Genomic DNA, 18,108 nt, shown 5'->3' with positions numbered 1-18,108 from the left:
CCCAGCAATGGCGGGGCCTCTGGTGAGGGACGCCTGCGACAGTCCATAGCCTGCATACCCAGCAATGCCGGGGCCTCTGGTGAGGGACACCTGCGACAGTCCATAGCCTGCATACTAAGCAATGCCGGGGCCCCTGGTGAGTGACGCTTGCGAAAGTCCATAGCCTGCATACCCAGTAATGACGGGGCCTCTGGTGAGGGACGCTTGCGACAGTCCATAGCCTGCATACCCAGCAATGCCGGGGCCTCTGGTGAGGGACGCTTGCGACAGTCCATAGCCTGCATACCCAGCAATGCCGGGGCCTCTGGTGAGGGACACCTGCGACAGTCTGTAGCCTGCATACCCAGCAATGCCGGGGCCTCTGGTGAGAGACGCCTGTGACAGTCTGTAGGTTGCATACACAGCAATGCCGGGGACTCTGGTGAGGGACGCCTGTGACAGTCTGTAGCCTGCATCATACCCAGCAATGCTGGGGCCTCTGGTGAGGGACACTTGCGACAGTCCATAGCCTGCATACCCAGCAATGCCGGGGCATCTGGTGAGGGACGCCTGTGACAGTCCATAGCCTGTATACCCAGCAATGCCGGGGCCTCTGGTGAGGGGCACCTGCGACAGTCAATAGCCTGCATACCCAGTAATGCCAGTGCCTCTGGTGAGGGACGCCTGCGACACTCCATAGCCTATATACCCAGCAATGCCGGGGCCTCTGGTGAGGGACACCTGTGACAGTCCATAGCCTCCATACACAGCAATGCCGGGGCCTCTGGTGAGGGACGCCTGAGACATTCCGTAGCCTGCATACCCAGCAATGCCAGGGCCTCTGGTGAGGAACGCCTGTGACAGTCTGTAGCCTGCATAATACCCAGCAATGCCGGGGCCTCTGGTGAGGGACACTTGCGACAGTCCATAGCCTGCATACCCAGCAATGCCGGGGCCTCTGGTGAGGGACACCTGCGACAGTCCATAGCCTGTATACCCAGCAATGCTGGGGCCTCTGGTGAGGGGCACCTGCGACAGTCTATAGCCTGCATACCCAGTAATGCCAGGGCCTCTGGTGAGGGACGCCTGCGACAGTCCATAGCCTGCATACCCAGCAATGCCGGGGCCTCTGGTGAGGGACACCTGTGACAGTCCATAGCCTCCATACCCAGCAATGCCGGGGCCTCTGGTGAGGGACGCCTGAGACAGTCCGCAGCCTGCATACCCAGCAATGCCGGGGCCTCTGGTGAGGGACGCCTGCGACAGTCCATAGCCTGTATACCCAGCAATGCCGGGGCCTCTGGTGAGGGGCACCTGCGACAGTCAATAGCCTGCATACCCAGCAATGCCGGGGCCTCTGGTGAGGGACGCCTGAGACAGTCCGCAGCCTGCATACCCAGTAATGCCAGGGCCTCTGGTGAGGGATGCCTGTGACAGTCCATAGCCTGCATACCCAGCAATGCCGGGGCCTCTGGTGAGGGACGCCTGCGACAGTCCATAGCCTGCATACCTAGCAATGCTGGGGCCTCTGGTGAGGGACACCTGTGACAGTCCTTAGACTGCATACCCAGCAATGCCGGGGCCTCTGGTGAGGGACGCCTGCGACAGTCAATATCCTGCATACCCAGCAATGCCGGGGGCTCTGGTGAGGGATGACTGCGACAGTCCTTAGACTGCATACCCAGCAATGCCGGGGCCTCTTGTGAGCGACGCCTGCGACAGTCCTTAGACGGAATACCCAGCAATGCCGGGGCCTCTGGTGAGGGACGCCTGTGACAGTCCATAGCCTGCATACCCAGCAATGCCGGGGCCTCTGGTGAGGGATGCCTGTGACAGTCCATAGCATGCATACCCAGCAATGCCGGGGGCTCTGGTGAGGGACGCCTGCGACAGTCCTTAGACTGCATACCCAGCAATGCCGGGGTCTCTTGTGAGCGACGCCTGCGACAGTCCTTAGACGGAATACCCAGCAATGCCGGTGCCTCTGGTTAGGGACGCCTGTGACAGTCCATAGCCTGCATACCCAGCAATGCCGGGGCCTCTGGTGAGGGACGCCTGTGACAGTCCATAGCCTGCATACACAGCATTGCCGGAGCCTCTGGTGAGAGACGTATGGACAATCCATAGCCTGCACACCCAGCAATGCCGGGGCCTCTGGTGAGGGACGCCTGCAACAGTCCATAGCCTGCATACCCAGCAATGCCGGGGCCTCTGGTGAGGGACGCCTGCGACAGTCCATAGCCTGCATACACAGCAATGCCAGGGCCTCTGGTGAGGGACGCCTGGTACAGTCCATAGCCTGCATACCCAGCAATGCCGAGGCCTCTGCTGAGGGACACCTGCGACAGTCCGTAGCCTGCATACCCAGCAATGCCGGGGCCTCTGGTGAGGGACGCCTGAGACAGTCCGCAGCCTGCATACCCAGTAATGCCAGGGCCTCTGGTGAGGGATGCCTGTGACAGTCCATAGCCTGCATACCCAGCAATGCCGGGGCCTCTGGTGAGGGACGCCTGCGACAGTCCATAGCCTGCATACCTAGCAATGCTGGGGCCTCTGGTGAGGGACGCCTGTGACAGTCCTTAGACTGCATACCCACACCCAGCAATGCCGGGGCCTCTGGTGAGGGACGCCTGCAACAGTCCATAGCCTGCATACCCAGCAATGCCGGGGCCTCTGGTGAGGGACGCCTGCGACAGTCTATAGCCTGCATACACAGCAATGCCAGGGCCTCTGGTGAGGGACGCCTGGTACAGTCCATAGCCTGCATACCCAGCAATGCCGAGGCCTCTGCTGAGGGACACCTGCGACAGTCCATAGCCTGCATACCCAGCAATGCCGGGGCCTCTGGTGAGGGACACCTGCGACAGTCCATAGCTTGCATACCCAGCAATGCCGGGGCCTCTGGTGAAGGATGCCTGCAACAGTCCATAGCCTGCATACCCAGCAATGCCGTGGCCTCTGGTGAGGGACGCCTGCGACAGTCCTTCGACTGCATACCCAGCAATGCCGGGGCCTCTGATGAGGGACGCCTGTGACAGTCCATAGCCTGCATATCCAGTAATGCCAGGGCCTCAGGTGAGAGACGCCTGTGACAGTCCATAGCCTGCATACCCAGCAATGCCGGGGCCTCTGGTGAGGGACGCCTGTGACAGTCCATAGCATGCATACCCAGCAATGCTGGGGGCTCTGGTGAGGGACGCCTGCGACAGTCCATAGCATGCATACCCAGCAATGCCGGGGTCTCTGGTGAGGGACGTATAGACTATCCATAGCCTGCATACCCAGCAATGCCGGGGCCTCTGGTGAGGAATGTATAGACAATCCATAGCCTGCATACCCAGCAATGCCGGGGCCTCTGGTGAGGGATGCCTGTGACAGTCCATAGCATGCATACCCAGCAATGCCGGGGCCTCTGGTGAGGGACGCCTGTGACAGTCCATAGCCTGCATACACAGCATTGCCGGGGTCTCTGGTGAGGGACGTATAGACTATCCATAGCCTGCATACCCAGCAATGCCGGGGCCTCTGGTGAGGAATGTATAGACAATCCATAGCCTGCATACCCAGCAATGCCGGGGCCTCTGGTGAGGGATGCCTGTGACAGTCCATAGCATGCATACCCAGCAATGCCGGGGCCTCTGGTGAGGGACGCCTGTGACAGTCCATAGCCTGCATACACAGCATTGCCGGGGTCTCTGGTGAGGGACGTATGGACAGTCCATAGCCTGCATACCCAGCAATGCCGGGGCCTCTAGTGAGGGACGCCTGCAACAGTCCATAGCCTGCATACCCAGCAATGCCAGGGCCTCTGGTGAGGGATGCCTGCGACAGTCCATAGCCTGCATACACAGCAATTCCGGGGCCTCTGGTGAGGGACACCTGCGACAGTCCATAGCCTGCATACCCAGCAATGCCAGGGCCTCTGGTGAGGGATGCCTGCGACAGTCCATAGCCTGCATACCCAGCAATTCCGGGGCCTCTGGTGAGGGACACCTGCGACAGTCCATAGCCTGCATACACAGCAATGCCGGGGCCTCTGGTGAGGGACACCTGCGACAGTCCATAGCCTGCATACCCAGCAATGCCAGCGCCTCTGGTGAGGGATGCCTGCGACAGTCCATAGCCTGCATACACAGCAATGCCAGGGCCTCTGGTGAGGGATGCCTGCGACAGTCCATAGCCTGCATACACAGCAATGCCGGGGCCTCTGGTGAGGGACACCTGCGACAGTCCATAGCCTGCATACACAGCAATGCCGGGGCCTCTGGTGAGGGACACCTGCGACAGTCCATAGCCTGCATACACAGCAATGCCGGGGCCTCTGGTGAGGGACACCTGTGACAGTCCATATCCTGCATACCCAGCAATGCCGGGGCCTCTGTGAGGGACGCCTGCGACAGTCCATTGCCACGGCTTTAGTGCATTTGGAAATGAAGTAAAAACCCTGAAAACTAGGTTTTTACAGCATTTCTGCTTTAGTACATTCCACCCCATAAAAGTAACCTGTGCCACCCTTGTCCTAGAACAAGGTAAGAAAGCCATGATTAAATATTCCAGACCTGAGACTACATGTGAGTTGCAGCGGGTATCACAGTACCAGAATAAAAAGCTCTGATGTGGTCAGCAGGATGTGAACCCAGGAGCTCGTGGACTGAAGTCCAGCACTGAATCCAGTTGAGCCAGAGCAGACGTAGGGTTTAGATTTAGTTTCTTGTATCTCGGACTTTCTTAACAGACCCAGCTCTCTATCAACCTCTTGGCCGCAGTCAATCTCCTGCCGACTGTGGGTATACAAGGCAGGAGGTGAACACATCCAGTGCTGGTGATGTTTCCTGCTTCCTGGAAGATACTTGCCCTGCTCACCTTGCTTCTGTCCGACACCTCTGCCGTTTGACCATGTTTCATTGCCTGTTGTCCTTGGACCTCATCCAATTTACAGTATACCTTATTTCAGATACCTTCCCAGAACTTGGACTGCATATCAGTGCTCCAAATGCTGCCACCCTCAACTTCTTGCCTGTCCTTGGATTATGCTTCAGCCTCACACATTATCTGGTACCTTGCACCTGTTGACTCCAGTTCACCTGTTGGCATTCAAAACCTAACCAGTCACATCCAGTAGAGGAGTGACCTGTATGGAGCCAGCAGCAGGGCCCAAATCCCCTTGTGGGGATCTGCAGTGAAGCCATGACCCCATTAGACTCTTATTTCCAGGGCTAAGTAATTTCATATCAGACTGGCTCCATCGGAGGTTCTACTTGACGAGTTTCTTATCACTTCTGTGAATATTCAACCTTCTCAAACTGGACGACTTCCCGGGGGATATATGCTATGGGTAGTGGTCTTGGTTGTAGCATCTGTGGTGCGTGTAACACACAGATAATGAGCTGAGGACTCCTCATCTCATGGCTGAGAGATATAGTGTATGGCCACCTACCTGATCTGTGACCAGATGTTCCCATTAGAGATTATACACTTTTATCCATCCCCAGAGATCTGTGCACTAGCGTCAGTATTAGGACACGTCATATTCATACCTTTACAGCATAATAACATTGGAAAAACCTCAAACTGGAGATTTTACCGCTTGGATGTTCCCTTCACCAGATTTTCCTGGCTCTCCTGTTGTTGCTGTTGCTGTTTGTGCTGGTAGTTGTCCTTCATGTAGGATTCCCAGGACAGCAGTGATGACTTCTGGCATTCATCTAGCACGCGTCCTGCAAGGACAATGTGTGACAATTATTACATAGAGTACACACCTATACCTAATCTGGTGGTAATGGCGCTTTCACACTCACTCAGTGCTGTGTAGCCCCATGGTGGTTGTCTACAGATGGCGCATTTCAGGAGAAGGTACAGATGGGAAAACACGATGAATGGTGGCGGTAAAGCTGGGCGATCATTGTATTCTTTTATTAGACTAAAGCGATAGAACTTCCAGAGCTGATCTGCGTGACTCTCAACGTCATTATATACTAAACTGGGACAGGAAAAAGAAAAAGTACAAACGTTTAAAATCCACCATGTTCTCCTCTATATAACATCTGTACAAGCAGCTGTGTGTAACATAGAGATAGTGGGGGCTTATATGTATGACACACAGATGGCCCTAGTACCATAGTAACATAGTAACTAAGGTTGAAAAAAGACAATTGTCCATCGAGTTCCACCTATTTGTGCTCTCCTATGCAGTCTTATTATAGGACTAGTTATTTTTATGTTAGGACTAGTTACAGTAACTATAATGTAGCCTACGCACCATAACCCTGAATATCTTTATCCAATAGGAATTTATCTAACCCATTCTTAAAGGTGTTGACTGAGTCCGCCATTACTACTCCCTCAGGCAGGGAATTCCAAACACGTATTGTCCTTACTGTGATAAAACCTTTTTGCCTCAATGTGCGGAAACTCCTCTCCTCTAACCTAAGCGAGTGACCATGTGTCTTCTGTGCTGGTCTTATAGAAAACAGGTCCCCCCGAGTTCTGTGTATTGACCCCTTATATATTTGTAGATGTTGATCATATCCCCTCTTAGTCTCCTCTTTTCCAATGTAAACATGCCTAGCCTTGCAAGCCTTTCCTCATATTCCAGCATCTCCATGCCCTTGATTAGTTTGATCACCCGCCTCTGAACCTTTTCTAGCTCTAGGATATCCTTTTTGTAATATGGTGCCCAAAATTGCACACAGTATTCAAGATGTGGCCTCACTAGTGATTTATATAATGGGAGTATAATACTCTCATCCCTTGCATCAATTCCCCATTTTATGCATGCTAATATCTTATGAGCCTTCTTTACTGCAATCCTACTTTGGGTACTGCTGCTTAATTTGTTATCTATGTGAACCCCTAAGTCTTTTTCCAGTACAGAATCCCCTAATATTACCCCATTTAGTATGTAGGTGTAATTTTTGGTCTTGCCCCCACAGTGCATTACCTTACACTTGTCTGTGTTGAATCTCATTCTCCATTTTGCTGCCCAGGCTTCCAGTTTAGTTAAGTTCTGAAGAGACTCAGCATCCCCCTCCATATTTATAACCTTACACAGTTTGGTATTGTCTGCGAAAATTGACAGCATGCTCTCTATACCTACTGGCTGGCCTGCTAATAAGCAAACGCTGGCCAGATGGATTAGAATGGTGATTGCACATGCTTATACTAGAAATGAGCAGGTTCGGTTCTCCGAGATCCGAACCCCTCCGAACTTCACCCATTTTACACGGTTCCGAGGCAGCCTCGGATCTTCCCGCCTTGCTCGGTTAACCTGAACGAGGCCGAACGTCATCATCCCGCTGTCGGATTGTCGCGAGATTCATATTCTATATAAAGAGCCACGTGTCGCCACCATTTTCACTCGTGCATTGGAGATTGAACGGAGAGGACGTGGCTGCGTTCTCTCCCTGAAAAGCTCCATATCTGTGCTCAGTGTGCTGCAAATATCTGTGCTCAGTGTGCTGCAAATATCTGATCAGTGTGCTTTATTGTGGGGACTGGAGACCACCAGTATATAAATATACTTATAGTAGTACAGTACAGTAGGCCATTTCTGTATCTTGCAGCTCTGTGTAACTGCAAGTATCCATTCTATATCTGTGCTGCATTTTTGTGAGCAGTATATATAGTAGTACAGTGCAGCATTTTGATGAGCCAATAGTATATAGTTGTACAGTACAGTAGGCCATTGCTGTATCTTGCAGCTCTGTGTCACTGCAAGTATCCATTCCATATCTGTGCTGCATTTTTGTGAGCAGTATATATAGTATTACAGTGCAGCATTTTGGTGACCAACAGTATACATATATAGTACAGTACAGTAGGCCATTGCTATTGATATATTTCTACCATATAATTCCACACATTAAAAAATGGAGAACAAAAATGTGGAGGATAAAATAGGGAAATATCAAGATCCACTTCCACCTCGTGCTGAAGCTGTTGCCACTAGTCATGGCCGAGACGATTCAATGCCATCAACGTCGTCTACCAAGGCCGATGCCCAATGTCATAGTAGAGAGCATGTAAAATCAAAAAAACTAAAGTTCAGTAAAATGACCCAAAAATCTAAATTAAAAGCGTCTGAGGAGAAGCGTAAACTTTCCAATATGCCATTTACTACACGGAGTGGCAAGGAACGGCTGAGGCCCTGGCCTATGTTCATGGCTAGTGGTTCAGCTTCACATGAGGATGGAAGCACTCATCCTCTCGCTAGAAAAAAGAAAAGACTTGCGGCAAAAGCACAACAAAGAACTGTGCGATCTTCGAAATCACAAATCCCCAAGGAGAGTCCAAATGTGTCGGTTGCGATGCCTGACCTTCCCAACACTGGACGGGAAGAGGTAGCGCCTTCCACCATTTGCACGCCCCCTGCAAGTGCTGGAAGGAGCACCCGCAGTCCAGTTCCTGATAGTCAGATTGAAGATGTCAGTGTTGAAGTACACCAGGATGAGGAGGATATGGGTGTTGCTGGCGCTGGGGAGGAAATTGACCAGGAGGATTCTGATGGTGAGGTGGTTTGTTTAAGTCAGGCACCCGGGGAGACACCTGTTGTCCGTGGGAGGAATATGGCCATTGACATGCCTGGTCAAATTACAAAAAAAATCACGTATTCGGTGTGGAATTATTTTAACAGAAATGCGGACAACAGGTATCAAGCCGTGTGTTGCCTTCGTCAAGCTGTAATAAATAGGGGTAAGGACATTAACCACCTCGGAACATCCTCCCTTATACGTCACCTGCAGCGCATTCATCATAAGTCAGTGACAAGCTCAAAAACTTTGGGTGACAGCGAAAGCAGTCCACTGACCAGTAAATCCCTTCCTCTTGTAACCAAGCTCACGCAAACCACACCACCAACTCCCTCAGTGTCAATTTCCACCTTACCCAGGAAAGCCAATAGTCCTGCAGGCCATGTCACTGGCAAGTCTGACGAGTCCTCTCCTGCCTGGGATTCCTCCGATGCATCCTTGAGTGTAACGCCTACTGCTGCTGGCGCTGCTGCTGTTGTTGCTGCTGGGAGTCGATTGGCATCCCAGAGGGGAAGTCGGAGACCACTTGTACTACTTCCAGTAAGCAATTGACTGTCCAACAGTCCTTTGCGAGGAAGATTAAATATCACAGCAGTCATCCTGCTGCAAAGCAAATAACTCAGGTCTTGTCAGCCTGGGTGGTGTTAAACGTGTGTCTGGTATCCACTGTTAGTTCACAGGGAATTAGACAATTTATTGAGTTAGTGTGTCCCCGGTACCAAATACCATCTAGGTTCCACTTCTCTAGGCAGGCGATACCGAGAATGTACACAGACCTCAGAAAAAGACTCACCAGTGTCCTAAAAAATGCATTTGTACCCAATGTCCACTTAACCATGGACATGTGGACAAGTGGAGCAGGGCAGACTCAGGACTATATGACTGTGACAGCCCACTGGGTAGATGTATTGCCTCCCGCAGCTAGAACAGCAGCGGCGGCACCAGTAGCAGCATCTCACAAATGCCAACTCGTTCCTAGGCAGGCTACGCTTTGTATCACCGCTTTCCATAAGAGGCACACAGCTGACAACCTCTTACAGAAACTGCGGAACATCATTGCAGAATGGCTTACCCCAATTGGACTCTCCTGGGGATTTGTGACATCGGACAACGCCACCAATATAGTGCGTGCATTACATGTGGGCAAATTCCAGCATGTCCCATGTTTTGCACATACATTGAATTTGGTAATGCAGAATTTTTTTTTTAAAAACGACAGGGGCGTGCAAGAGATGCTGTCAATGGCCCGAAGAATTGCAGGCCACTTTCGACATTCAGCCACCGCGTGCCGAAGACTGGAGCACCAGCAAACACTCCTGAACCTGCCCCGCCATCATCTGAAGCAAGAGGTGGTAACGAGGTAGAATTCAACCCTCTATATGCTTCAGGGGATGGAGGAGCAGCAAAAGACCATTCAAGCATATACATCTGGCCACAATATAGGCAAAGGAGGGGGAATGCACCTGACTCAAGCGCAGTGGAGAATGATTTCAACGTTGTGCAAGGTTCTGCAACCCTTTGAACTTGTCACACATGGAGTCAGTTCAGACACTGCCAGAGTCAGGTCATTCCCCTCATCATTTTTGACCAAAATCGACAGGTCCGGGGCTTAGGGAATTTCTCATATGCCACAAAACGGTTGAAGCTCCTGTTCAATGACTGCAGAAGAAGCTGGAGACATTGAAGGAGGAGCTAAAATGGATCGATTCCGCTATGCATGTGGGACTTGTGGATGGAGCCCTTAATTCGCTTAACCAGGATTCACGGGTGGTCCATCTGTTGAAATCAGAGCACTACATTTTGGCCACCGTGCTTGATCCTAGTTTTAAAGCCTACGTTGTATCTCTCTTTCCGGGGCAGACACAAGTCTGCAGAGGTGCAAAGACCTGCTTGTGAGACACTTGTCAAGTCAAGCGGAACGTGACCCGTCAACATCTCCTCCTTCACATTCTCCCGCAACTGGGGCTGCAAGGAAAAGGCTAAGCATTCCGAGCCCACCCGCTGGCGGTGATGCAGGGCAGTCTGGAGCGAGTGCTGACATCTGGCCTGGACTGAAGGACCTGATAACGATTACTAACATGTTGGCCCTCATTCCGAGTTGATCGGTCGCAAGGCGAATTTAGCAGAGTTACACACGCTAAGCCGCCGCCTACTGGGAGTGAATCTTAGCTTCTTAAAATTGCGACCGATGTATTCGCAATATTGCGATTACTAACTACTTAGCAGTTTCTGAGTAGCTCCAGACTTACTCTGCCTGTGCGATCATTTCAGTGCTTGTCGTTCCTGGTTGACGTCACAAACACACCCAGCGTTCGCCCAGGCACTCCCACCGTTTCTCCGGCCACTCCTGCGTTTTTTCCGGAAACGGTTGCGTTTTCAGCCACACGCCCCTGAAACGCCGTGTTTCCGCCCAGTAACACCCATTTCCTGTCAATCACATTACTATCGCCGGAGCGAAGAAAAAGCCGTGAGTAAAAATACTTTCTTCATAGTAAAGTTACTTGGCGCAGTCGCAGTGCGAACTTTGCGCATGCGTACTAAGCGGATTTTCACTGCGATGCGATGAAAAAGAACGAGCGAACAACTCGGAATGAGGGCCGTTGTCTACTGTCACTGCATATGATTCTGTCACCATTGAAAGAATGGTGGAGGATTATATGAGTGACCGCATCCAAGTAGGCACGTCAGACCTATGTTTGCTGGCAAGAAAATACTGGCAGTATATATGTATACTGGCAGGAAAAAAAGGCAATTTGGAGGCCCTTGCACAAACTGGCTTCATTTTACCTAAGTTGCCCCCCTCCAGTGTGTACTCCGAAAGAGTGTTTAGTGCAGCCGCTCACCTTGTCAGCAATCGGCGTACGAGGTTACTTCCACAAAATGTGGAGAAAATTATGTTCATCAAAATGAATTACAATCAATTCCTCTGTGGAGATATTCACCAGCAATTGCCTCCAGAAAGTACACAGGGACCTGAGATGGTGGATTCCAGTGGGGATGAATTAATACTCTGTGAGGAGGAGGATGTACACAGTGAAAGGGGTGAGGAGTTGGACGATGAGGAGGAGGTGGATATCTTGCCTCTGTAGAGCCAGTTGTGAGGTGTGAGGTGTTCAAAAAGACTGGAAATGAGTGAAAATTGTAGTAATTGAGGTAATTGAGGTTAATAATACTATAGTATCAAAATTACCCCCAAATTCTATGATTTAAGCTGTTTTTGAGGGGTTTTTGTAAAAAACACCCGAATCCAAAACACACCCGAATCCGACAAAAAAATTTCAAGGAGGTTTTGCCAAAACGTGCCCGAATCCAAAACACGTCCGCAGAACCGAATCTAAAACCAAAACGCAAAACCGAAATAATTTCTGGTGCACATCTCTAGCTTATACGCAAGCTGGTCTTCCATTTCCAGCTTTGATTAAGGCCCATTCTACTTGGTCTGTTGGACCTTCTAGGGTGGCCCACCGTGGAGCATCCGCAGGACAAATGTGAGAGGCAGCTGCATGGTCTCAGTGAACATGTTTCTTAGGTTCTATGCCTTTGATACCTTCACCTCCTAGGATGCTTCCTTTGGTTCTCTCATCTACTCAGGCGCATCGGCTCCCTTGAGTACTGCTTTAGGACATCCCCGATGATTCCCTGTGGAAACCCTATGTACCCTGCTGTAGAAAATAAGAATCATGGTAGACTTACCATGGTTAACTTTTTTGTGCAGTACATAGGTTCCACAGGGCCCCCACCGTGACGCACTTAGCTTCTTTGGGTTTGTATGGCATTAGCCGCTGGTACCTTCTCCTGTCAGTGAGAATGTGGTTCTATGTGACTAACATCTGCCGTCTCTCTTACCTGCTCCTGCATTGGACTGGTTAACGAAACTGACCTCTCAGTGCCTGGAGACAGGGTTATAGAGGAGGCCCCAATGCATCCTGGGACTGCCTAAAGTTTTAGCCTGTTGGTACCTGGATCCAGATCCATCTCTATACCCCGCTGTTTCCCTGTGGAATCCAGTGTAACTCGCAGAAAAAGAGTTAACCATGTAAGTCTACCATACAGTAACTCTGATTTTTACTGTGGTGCTGCCTAATTACCCGCACTGCCTACTGTGCTATCACATACAGTGCGGCTATAGAGCTATATACACATACAGCGCGGCTATATATCTATATACACATACGGTGCAGCTATAGATCTATATACACATACAGTGCGGCTATAGATCTATATACACATACAGTGCGGCTATAGATCTATATACACATACAGTGCGGCTATAGATCTATATACACATACAGTGCGGCTATAGAGCTACATACACATACAGCGCAGCTATAGATCTATATACACATACAGCGCGGCTATAGATCTATATACACATACAGTGCGGCTATAGATCTATATACACATACAGCACAGCTATAGAGCTATATACACATACAGTGCAGCTATAGAGCTATATACACATACAGTGCGGCTATAGATCTATATACACATACAGTGCAGCTATAGATCTATATACACATACAGCGCAGCTATAGATCTATATACACATACAGTGCAGCTATAGATCTATATACACATACAGCGCGGCTATAGATCTATATACACATACAGCGCGGCTATAGATCTATATACACATACAGTGCAGCTATAGATCTATATACACATACAGCGCGGCTATAGATCTATATACACATACAGTGCAGCTATAGATCTATATACACATACAGCGCGGCTATAGATCTATATACACATACAGTGCAGCTATAGATCTATATACACATACAGCGCGGCTATAGATCTATATACACATACAGTGCAGCTATAGAGCTATAAACACATACTGTGCGGCTATAGATCTATATACACATACAGTGCGGCTATAGAGCTATATACACATACAGTGCGGCTATAGAACTATATACACATACAGCGCAGCTATAGATCTATATACACATACAGCGCGGCTATAGAGCTATATACACATACATTGCGGATATAGATCTATATTCACATACAGTGCAGCTATAGAGCTATATACACATACAGCGTGGCTATAGATCTATATACACATACAGCGCGGCTATGAATCTATATACACATACAGCGCGGCTATGGATCTATATACACATACAGAGCGGCTATAGATCTATATACACATACAGCGCGGCTATGGATCTATATACACATACAGCACGGCTATGGATCTATATACACATACAGAGCGGCTATAGATCTATATTCACATACAGCGCGGCTATAGAGCTATATACACATACAGCGCGGCTATAGAGCTATATACACATACAGCACGGCTATAGATCTATATACACAGAGAGCGGCTATAGATCTATATACACATACAGAGATCTAGCTATAGATCTATATACACATACAGTGCAGCTATAGATCTATATACACATACAGTGCAGCTATAGATCTATATACACATACAGCGCAGCTATATATCTATATACACAGAGCGTGGCTATAGATCTTGTGGCCGGAGAGACCCCCCAGCCACATGGTTAACAGCGGCTGCAGCACTGAACAGGTTACCCCTTAAGTGCCCGGCGCCATTATGCGGACAATGGGCACTTGGCACCATTTTTAAACATGCACTGGCGCTAGACGCCACCTTTAAAATGTATTGTGGGTGCTAGGCACCGGGTATTACAAATATGTTTAATAACGTGTCATATGTTATATCGCTGCGCATTGCGCAGTTGGAGAATGATGGACTGCACGGTTATAGAACTGCACAGACAGGGCACTTATGAGAAAAGTACAAGGTATTTTGTTTCTAAAAAGGCCTTTTGCATAGGAAGTCGTATAGTAATTGTCCTAGCTCCAGACTTGCTATGTACAAGTAAGTGTCAAAAAGCCGGCCTTTTGGTGGCCAAACATCTTTGAAATATAAATGAAGATTTGGGAGGAAGACTGTTTGTGTTTCCAGTCTTTCCTGTTGTAAGCCCAAAAACTGGGTTTGCATGGAGATGTGAATGAGACAGGAACATGTTAATCAGATTGTGTTTTATGAATGCAAACTAGTGTGTTGTTTAACAACAGTTTGATCTAACATTTCCTTGGCTGCATTATTTAGGGTGCAGATTTAGGGTTAAATTACGAGGACTTTGTGTGTGACAGGAAGGAGGAAATTGCTTCATGCACTTATATCCTTTAAAATGTAATTTATTTGTATTTTGTAAGAGATCCTGATTGGATGGAAAGGTCTCAGGGCTACCCCGTGAGATGTAGTGTGGTTTTACTGTATAAAAAGAGGAGGCCTGTGAGCTCCAGAGTGTATTATACCAACTACATTCTGCTGTGAACATCTTGCTGTATACTGTTGCCCCTAGCAATAGGGAAGAGTTCTCTTTAGAACTATTGCAAATAAATCTTCTGCCTAAAGATGACCGCTTCATCTCGTGACCTGCAGGGCTAGGCGAAACCTAGCTCCATTTTCTGTCTGTCCAGGGTGTAACCAGCGTCTCCAAGCTCCGCCTTCGGCCTGCTACTGTGCTATGCTTGGGCAAGCAACGTTTGGGGATTCGTTAATACCACACAGGTGTGGTAATATGGTGTGTCAACGCATACAGAGCAGAACTGTGGTTCCAAACGCCACGACAGGTTAGGAGTTTGGTGGTGGCAGCGTAAACCCGCCCACTGTGCAGTGGGTGGAGTCAGTAACAGGCGGTTACTGACGGTAAGCGGGAATCCCCTATGTGGCCAGGTCTCGTGTGACCTAGACATCCATTCTGTGTACTGGGGATGGGACGCAAATGTGGTGAGGGCTTTCGTACGGGACTGTCCGGTCACGGAAATATATACACAGTGTGCGGCTATAGATCTATATACACAGAGCATGGATATAGATCTATATACACGTACAGTGCGGCTATAGATCTATATACATATACAGTGCAGCTATAGATCTATATACACATACAGTGCGGCTATAGATCTATATACACAGAGCGCAGCTATAGATCTATCTACACAGTGCGTGGCTATAGAGCTATATACACAACTGCGTGGCTATAGATCTATATACACAGAGCGCGGCTATAGAGCTATATACATATACAGCGTGGCTACAGATCTATATACACATACAGCACAGCTATAGAGCTATATACACATACAGCTCTGCTATAGATCTATATACACATACAGCGCAGCTATAGATCTATATACACATACAGTGCGGCATAGAGCTATATACTCATACAGTGCAGCTATAGAGCTATATACACATACAGTGCGGCTATAGATATATATATATACATACAGCGCGGCTATAGATCTATATACACATACAGTGCGGCTATAGATCTATATATACATACAGCGCAGCTATAGATCTATATACACATACAGTGCGGCTATAGATCTATATACACATATACAGCGCGGCTACAGATCTATATACACATAAAGCACGGCTACAGATCTATATACACATACAGCGCAGCTATAGAGCTACATACATATACAGCACGGCTACAGATCTATATACACATACAGCGCAGCTATAGAGCTATATACTAGATATGAGCAGGTTCGGCTCTCAGAGAACCGAATCGTACCGAACTTCACGCTCTGAGCCCGGTTCCGAGTCAGGCTCGTGTTTTACCGGCTCACTCAGAAACCAGAACGAGGCAAAACGTCATCATCTTGCTGTTGAATTCTTGCGGGATTTGGATTCCATATAAGGAGCCGCGCGTCGCGGCCATTTTCACTCCAGTCTCGGAGAGTGTAGTGAGAGGACATGTCTCCGTCCTCAGTGTCTGTGAGGGGGTGGGAAAGTGGGGTGGCGAGTCTTGTGCTGTGTTGTGCTGCATCAGTCCAGTCCAGTGTAGTCAGTGTATTGTGCTGCATCACTCCAGTCCAGTGTAGTCAGTGTATTGTGCTGCATCAGTCCAATCCAGTGTAGTCAGTGTATTGTGCTGCATCACTCCAGTCCAGTGTAGTCAGTGTACTGTGCTGCATCAGTCCAGTCCAGTGTAGTCAGTGTATTGTGCTGCATCAGTCCAGTCCAGTGTAGTCAGTGTATTGTGCTGCATCACTCCAGTGTAGTCAGTGTATTGTGCTGCATCACTCCAGTCCAGTGTAGTCAGTGTATTGTGCTGCATCAGTCCAGTCCAGTGTAGTCAGTGTATTGTGCTGCATCACTCCAGTCCAGTGTAGTCAGTGTACTGTGCTGCATCAGTCCAGTCCAGTGTAGTCAGTGTATTGTGCTGCATCAGTCCAGTCCAGTGTAGTCAGTGTATTGTGCTGCATCACTCCAGTGTAGTCAGTGTATTGTGCTGCATCACTCCAGTCCAGTGTAGTCAGTGTATTGTGCTGCATCAGTCCAGTCCAGTGTAGTCAGTGTATTGTGCTGCATCACTCCAGTCCAGTGTAGTCAGTGTATTGTGCTGCATCCGTCCAGTCCAGTGTAGTCAGTGTATTGTGCTGCATCACTCCAGTCCAGTGTAGTCAGTGTATTGTGCTGCATCCATCCAGTCCAGTGCAGTCAGAGTATTGTGCTGCATCACTCCAGTCCAGTGTAGTCAGTGTATTGTGCTGCATCAGTCCAGTCCAGTGTAGTCAGTGTATTGTGCTGCATCAGTCCAGTCCAGTGTAGTCAGTGTATTGTGCTGCATCACTCCAGTCCAGTGTAGTCAGTGTATTGTGCTGCATCAGTCCAGTCCAGTGTAGTCAGCGTATTGTGCTGCATCAGTCCAGTCCAGTGTAGTCAGTGTATTGTGCTGCATCAGTCCAGTCCAGTGTAGTCAGTGTATTGTGCTGCATCAGTCCAGCCAGTCACAGTGTTGGTGTCCTCTGCTGCTATATGTCCCCAGTGCTGCTGGCTGCTGTATAAGTCCCTTGCAGTTCTGCTGTGTTGTCCTGCATCAGACCAGGGGAAGTGTCTTGTGCAGCATCAGTCCAGTGACCAGTCACAGTGGTCGTGTCCTTTGCTGCCATATATCCAGTGTTACTGCCATATAATTCCCGTGATACTGGCATATGATTCGCGTGATATTGCCATATAATTTCTGTGATAAAGCCATATAATTCCCGTGATATTGCTGTATAATTCACGTTATACTGGCGTATAATTCCTGTGACATTGCTGTATCATTCTTATGATATTGGCGTATAATTCCTGTGATACTGCCGTATAATTCTTGGAATACTGACATATAATTCCTGTGACATTGCCGTATAATTCTCGGAATACTGGCATATAATTCCTGTGATACTGACATATAATTCACGTTATACTGGGGTATAATTCCTTTGACATTGCCGTATAATTCTCGGAATATTGGCGTATAATTCCTGTCATACTGCCATATAATTCCCGTGATACTAGCGTATAATTCCTTTGACATTGCCGTATAATTCTCGGAATACTGGCGTATAATTCCTATGATATTGCTGTATAATTCCTGTCATATTGCTGTATAATTCTCGGATTACTGGCGTATAATTCCTGTGATTCTGCCATATAATTCCTGTGATACTGTCATATAATTCCTGTGATACTGCCATATAATTCTCGGAATACTGGAGTATAATTCCAGTTATCCTGCCGTATAATTCCATATAAATCCAT

General features: G+C 48.8%; 1 protein-coding gene across 1 annotated transcript in view; it reads right to left on the bottom strand.

Annotated features, from left to right (window-relative positions):
* Window positions 1-18,108, bottom strand: part of LOC134988777 (transient receptor potential cation channel subfamily M member 2-like) — a 448,705-nt gene that overhangs the window by 78,141 nt on the left and 352,456 nt on the right. Inside the window, exons 17-18 of the mRNA XM_063950574.1 lie at window positions 5,778-5,959; window positions 5,564-5,696 (exon numbers count right to left, since the gene is read on the bottom strand). Of these exons, the coding sequence (XP_063806644.1) occupies window positions 5,564-5,696; window positions 5,778-5,959 (315 nt within the window). The remainder of the gene's footprint in view (window positions 1-5,563; window positions 5,697-5,777; window positions 5,960-18,108) is intronic.

The sequence above is a fragment of the Pseudophryne corroboree genome, chromosome 2, assembly GCF_028390025.1.
Source record: "Pseudophryne corroboree isolate aPseCor3 chromosome 2, aPseCor3.hap2, whole genome shotgun sequence".
Lineage (NCBI taxonomy): Eukaryota > Metazoa > Chordata > Amphibia > Anura > Myobatrachidae > Pseudophryne > Pseudophryne corroboree.
Note: the sequence above shows the minus strand (reverse complement) of the source record. Positions and strands in the feature narration are given on the sequence as shown.